At 32.5% G+C, this 7,131-nt stretch overlaps 1 protein-coding gene across 1 annotated transcript in view; it reads left to right on the plus strand.

The window, feature by feature from the left end:
- Positions 1-438, plus strand: part of LOC106469212 (tropomyosin) — a 9,603-nt gene extending 9,165 nt beyond the window's left edge. Inside the window, exon 9 of the mRNA XM_013929679.2 lies at positions 166-438. Coding sequence (XP_013785133.1) covers positions 166-248 — 83 coding nt within the window. The 3' untranslated portion in view covers positions 249-438. The remainder of the gene's footprint in view (positions 1-165) is intronic.
- Positions 439-7,131: the final 6,693 nt, after the last annotated feature.

The following is a 7,131-nucleotide window of genomic DNA, read 5'->3' on the forward strand; positions in this document are numbered from 1 at the left end:
TATATATATATATATATATTCTAATAACCTTTACTTTTTAAAAGTAATTTTTCTGTTACCAGACAAAATTAATGTATAAAAAAGTTAACCAATTCTCTACACCTACGTTTTAAACTTTAATATAAGTGTAAAATATTCACACGTCATCTTGATTTGCTTTTACAGACGACCTGGTCAACGAGAAGGACAAATACAAGGCCATCTCAGACGAGTTGGACCAAACCTTTGCAGAGCTTACTGGTTACTAAAAGTTTCACATTTTTATCATATTTCTGTCTTTATGTTGCAAAGTGCGATTCTGTATTCAGTATAAGCTTTCAATTTAAGTACTTATAACTGTTAAGTAACTTTAGAACACTATTAGAGTGTCAGACAGAATTAACTTATATAAATCTGTAGCAGATTAAAGAAATGTTGCTGAAGCAATCTCGTGTATGAAAGAGAAAAAATAAGAAAGATTATCTATTATTTTGCGTCTTTATTTTTATCCCATTTTTACAAACACACATGACCTTATTAATTACACGGGTATTACAAGGGTTATTGTTGCCTGCCTTATTTATTACAGGGGTATCAGAGCACGATACTACAAAACATTATTCAAGTTATAACAATTACTGCCATTTCTATAACAATAACATTAGGCGGTAGGGTGCCTTCCTTCTCGAGGTTCCTAGAGTGGTTGATTCGTGTATAATGAAACTTAACAATATGTCTCCAGGCAAACTGGCCATCTTGGTTCCAATAAAGGTCTCAAATAAAAATTAGCATTAGGTCAAGAGGTCATATGATCTTTAAGAACAGGCTTAACTGCATGACTAATCTTGTCCAGAACAAATACATGATGACATGGATGGATGTCTTGAAAAGCAACAGTTATGCAACGCAGAATTCTTTCAGTAGTAGGTGGCCGATTAATAAGACTATTAAATGGTGTCACTGGGTTTGTGGTACTAAGAGGAGAACTGCAATAAGACTGTCAGATTTTGACAAAGATTTACCTGGTCATCGATAAGACTAGGTAGGATGATCCGCCTTACAGATGTTCCAAGATGTTACAGATGTTAACTATATTGACAAATGGAGAACGAAATGCAAAAACAGCATAGGAATGTGTACAAATGTCAAGAAAAGAATCATTAGATGAGGAGGCAGAAGTACCATCCTTTAACAAATAATAGGATATCTTTGATGGGAAGGTGAATGTAGCTGCTCCGCTGGAGGTCTGGAATAAGGATTGTGTCTTTGACGGCTCGGAGACAATGCAAACTTCTCCACAACAAGAGACAGATGACGATGCATTCATATGGTAGAAGTTGGTCTACTGAAGAAAATTCAGGCACATGAATACAATAATGGGAAAAGATTTTTTAAACTGGACAACTAGCAAAATGTAACTCAACAAGAGAACTGAAGGGTTTACAAACCCTAATATTGATAAATGGCGATGACAAAACATATTCATCGTAAAATACACACCAGGAGCTAAAAAAAGATGAAGACCGGTCATTATGTAATGATTTTTTTGTAAATCAAAAACAAATTCTGCCACAATTATCGTGTTCACAAGGCTGTTGATTGTCCCAAAAATTGAGGTATTAGATAAATTAAATATTACTTTATTGTTTTTCTTCTAAATTTCAAGGACTACAAAAAACAAGCATTTTCATTCAAAATTCCTAAATCTAGAAGTTCTTTACGGCTTGTTTCCAAATTTAATCCATCTTTAATTTTTTCTTCTTCTAGATAAGAGTTTGTTTGTTTGTAGTTATGCACAAAGCTATACAGTTGGATATATGTGCTCTACCCACCATGGGTATGGAAACCCGGTTTCTAGCATTGTAAGTCCGCAGACATATCGCTGTGCCACTGGAGGGCTCTAGATAAGAGAAAAATCCTACTCCTAACGTTTCTGGCTTGATATTTTTCTAAGAAATGAAAACAATCACAGATTTCACATTGACTTTTGAACTAATATACGCACTTTATTGTATGTTTCAAAAAAGGTATTTTTTTATCAGAATTACCAAAGCTATTATGTCATTGGTATTTTTTCAAAAAATTAGTTAAAAATTCTTATTTATGTTATGTTACCAGAAAGATAACTTTGATGTAAGATTTTCAAATGGAACTTTTTTTTTTCATCAAAACTCCTAAGATTTAAGCCCTGATTGACATAAATATTCCAGACGTTATCGACTTTACTTCTGAAGAAAATACAAACAATAGAAGAGCTTTAAAAATATAAATTTTGTATCAAAATTTCTAAATATAGAAGGTCATTGCGTCTTCTTTCCAAATTTAATCCACCTTCAAGTTTGTTTTTATTCTGGATAAGAGAAAATTGTTTTTTTTCTTTAGCTTTGGAAGTGATATAATATTTTCACTTAAAGTTCTTATGTTTCAATGTTCAGTTTTTATAAGAAATAAACACAATGAGAAATTTCACACTTAAATAAACTTTAATACCTTTATACAAGAATTTCAAGAATATGCCTAAATGAGGCTACTAATTTATTCTGGTTCATTCATAGTAAATATCAAACTATTTTGTACTTTGCTTGATAACTTAATAGCGAGATATTTTATCCCAGGAAATTCTGACACACTTCAATAACTCCAGACATATAAAAGCTTACAATACATCATCATCACCATTTGGTGTCATTTCATTCGAGCCTGAGGGGGGGACTGACGGGTCATTAGAGGGTTACACCCTCTCGTCAGCCAGACGAAAAAAAAAACGATAAAAAAGGAGGAAGAATAGAAGAGTTAGAGAAAATATAGAGAACACGAGTGGGAAAGAAAGGAAGGACTAAATGGGAAGTATAGTGAGAACGAGATAAATGAGGAGCAGGAAGAGTGAGAGGAGCACTAGAGAATGAAAAGATGGAGGCGAGTCACTCTGGAAAGGTCAAACAGTTAAGTCCATGGGTTGCAGTTCACTGGATAGAAAGAAGTTAATAGATGAGACATTGAGATCATCTGGCGGAAATGGCACAACAGACAAGTTCAAAAGCTTATCAGCAGGTTCTAAAACCATTTGTACGGAATTCATTTTGGTGGCAAGGACATCAGAGAAGATCAAATTTTGAGAAAGAAAGCATTTAGTAACATAACGAGTACGAAGCTGTCGTAGGTAGAAAGTTCAGAGGGTTGTACAACTTCTGGGTTAGACTAGGCAACTTAACACGAAAGGCAAGAGATAAGAATATTAAGACTAATCCTCATATAGTGTTTGAGTGTATATTATAAGAGCGGCGTTTTTTAATCCTCATTACTCACACCGTAATATTATATTTGTAGAGGAAATTAAAGAACATGTAGAACTGATGCTATTCATTTATTCTTGTGAATTATTTAGCCGAAGGGAAATCCGATTTCAAGGAATTCCAGTCGTCATTACTAACGTACCATTCTAACAGATTTTTTTATATCCAATAAATAAAGTTAAGTTTTTGTCTGTTTGTTTGGATATTCCACATTTCTTGATCAATCAGCACCCAACTTGACACAGTGATACAGGATGACATGAAAAAGGTCATGGGGGGGACATATCTAATTTCACATTAGCATTCTTTCTTTTCACTGTTAATACCTTTATGTATTTTTATTGCACTTTTAATGTCTATTATGATAAGGAAAAAATAGAAGCAGAAAGCACAGTTTCTTATCCTTTGTTACAAACGAGTCCGTTAGACAGCTAGTATATTATAACACACACCCACATATATATATATAAAAAGATATTTCTCTATTTTTTGAATGATTTTCTTTATTTCTATTAAATTTTCTATTTTGTGTAAGTTGATTTTGTATGTGTTTTAACATGAGTTCGTGTTATAAAAGGAGAAATTATGACACAAAACTACATGTCAGAGTTTTAGATAAAAATTGTGAAAAATATGCATAATCTACAGCGATAGTGTAAACGTTAAACGATAACGTAAATTGTAGAGGTGGCCACTCTAGTTGTTTACAACGCTGTTAATACATATACAAGTATTCTAATAATTAGAAAGTTTAGATACAAGTTAAATAATATGCAAAAAGAAACCGAAACCTATATTCTAAAGATATAGTTTAAAATAAAACTTACTTTTAATAATGAAGGTTCCAACCCTCCGATACGTAAAGAATTTTAGGAGGATTGTTTGTTTATTTGAAGTTTTACTCGACGACTGATTCGGTACGTGTACACAGTGTATCTGTCACGGAAATGTTATTAAAGAATATGTGAAACATCACTCTTTCAAGCGGATTCTTTTGTAGCGCCTCCTATTAAATTTATAACCAATAGAAAGCCTAGATTTTAACTGATTGATTGCAATATGATTCATACCACGTTATGTTACAGTCAACTAGATTATGAGAAAAAATTCCCACGAGGACGTAGTGGGGAGCTAAGTTGAATTTCTAACTGTTCAAGTCACATGATAAAGAGAACAAGAAAATTTCTGACAGATACCCAACTTTCTCAACTGTTGACATGTTATTATTCTGTGGACTTATAGCACTGGTGAAAGTATTAGGGCTAACATAGAAGGACAGTCAACGACAAAGGAAAGGTTACACAGGTAAGTGCTATATTTCTTAACTGTTCTTTATTTATTATTATAAAAGTAACTAAAAATGTAAAAATTAGAACATTTTAGGCTAAATAAGGTAAAATTAGGTAACATTAATAAAATATATATTTTTCTACGAGGTACGCTCCCCAGTAGCACAGTGGTATGTCTCCGGACTTACAACGCTAGAAACCGGGTTTCGATACTCGTGGTGGGCAGAGCACAGATAGCCCATTGTGTAGCTTTGTGCTTAATTACAAACAAATCTACGAGGTACACACACTAGGATCAACAGCTCGCGAGTAAAACGAGCTTTATGTAACTTGATTAGTGTAACATTTGGTTCATGTTACTGTCTATTTTGAAACTTTTTATAGTTGGAATTTTTAAAAGTTATGGTCCAAAAGACAATAAAACAATAAAATTTAACTAGAAACACTATCAGAGTAATTTAAAAGTGATACGCCTTGAGTGTTGTTAAATATTGAACACGATTGCAATCAACAACGACCACACCTATTAATATTAATGTTTATCGTCAAATAACAAACAACAACAAATATAACAAACAACGGGCGGTCGCAATATTGAAAGTCAACAAATGCCTCAGGACTGATTTCAGTGGCCGTAGTATGGAATAGGGGAGAGGTCGGCCTGGAGAAATAATTTATAATAGTAAAGATAGGCAAATTGTCGGGACTGTAATATTTTGTATGCAATAGGGAAGTGGTCTCCTTGGGGAGATGGTTGCTCAGGGAGAGTCTACTGTAATTTGGAAAACTAATTAAATTATATAAATGGCATTGCTAACGACAGAGGCTATACTGTTTATATAGTTGAAGTATAATATTGTTGCGTCAGCGAGGTCACGTGACTAGTATCACGCCACCTGTTTCTAGAAATATCCTGTTCCTTCAAGAATGCCCTAGCATTTACTTGATATGTGTTAGTCTTGTATATATATATATGAGACGTTCACAACGTGACGGGACAACAGAGGTAATGAGTAATTGAACTGCAGTCAGAGAGTATTGTTGAAGTTGAGCACGGGAGACGTTCGTTGTTATAGCGCGACTGTTGAAATTAAGTGTATCGTAAAGTTGTATTCGGAAAGAATAAACCAGTTTTATTAAGAAAGGACTTGTGTCGCTAAAGTTTCGTCGGAACGAAGTTACGGAAAATCAACTAACAAACGGAGACGTAACAATATAAAGAAAATACAATTCAATTTTTATCAAGCAATGTACTAGATTAAACTGTGTACGATAATAAAATTAACAGTACAGTAATATTACCATATGTACAAGGTATAACTAACCAAGTCGCCAATGTATTCAGAAAAAAATATTTTTATTCTTATTTTTAATCATTTAACAAAATTAAAACAATAATTCCTAGCATCAAAGATGAAAATACATTTCAGAGAAAAAAAAGGTATATATAACATTAATTGTGAATGCAACAAAAAATATATATCAGTCAGACTAAATGTAATTTGAAATATCGTCTTAATGAACATAAAGGTTATATACATAACAAAAAGATGCTAATTTCTCCTCTTGCTGAACACTTTGTTGAAACAGTTCTTTCAATACAATGGCACTAAACAATCATTTTAAACGAACCCAATAGTCAAAGTAAATTAAATATTAGAGAATCAATAGAAATTTTGTGCTGTAAAATAAATAACTTTTTTGTATTTTTGTCAACAATAGATTTAAAACTATAGTTTCTCAAATGGCACCCAAAATTTGAAACATTACATTATAGTCAATATGATTTTCTTTCAGCATATATTTAAATACCAAGTAAATAAAAAAGGTGGCAAGATTTGTAATATTTAAAAATATGAACATTGGTTGCAAGGTAATGTTTCTCCAATATTACATCTTTAACATATTGCTAATAGAGATTTTAGAAGACAGGCATAATTTGTTTTTTTTTAATACACATTGTGCATATTAACATTTTTTTACCCATTGTAATAAAGAAAGTGATGATTCAGAAAGATAATTTATAATAACATTATTATTCTCTCATTTTACCAGAAACGTTTTCTAATATAGAAATAAAAAGCAAATATCTAATCAGTAAGGTGAATTTAACATCTTCATATTTTGATAATTGTTCATTTTCATTACTGTACGTAATTAAAATTTAATAAACTGGTGTATGTGATCAAAATAGGAGTCTTTTCAATGTATAAATTAAATATCTGCAACTGGACTTTTTATTTTTTAAAGAAACACTTAAAATAAAAGTATTTAATAAAACTGTGGGTGTGTTTATCTAATTACGACTACAGGGGCTTATAAAATAATGAAATATATCACTTAGTAATGAGCCCGGCATGGCTAGGTGGCTAGGGCGCTCGATTCGCAATCTGCGGATCGCGAGTTCGAATACTTGTCCTACCAAACGTGCTCACCCTTTCAGTGGTTGGGGGAGTTATAATGTGACGATAAATATCATTATTCGTTAGTAAAAGAGTAGCCCAAGAGTTGGTGGTGATGATTAGCTGCCTTCCCTCTATTCTTTCATTAGGGACGGCTAGCTTTATGCG

The sequence above is a fragment of the Limulus polyphemus genome, unplaced genomic scaffold (assembly GCF_000517525.1).
Source record: "Limulus polyphemus unplaced genomic scaffold, Limulus_polyphemus-2.1.2 Scaffold3357, whole genome shotgun sequence".
Classification (NCBI taxonomy): Eukaryota; Metazoa; Arthropoda; class Merostomata; order Xiphosura; family Limulidae; genus Limulus; species Limulus polyphemus.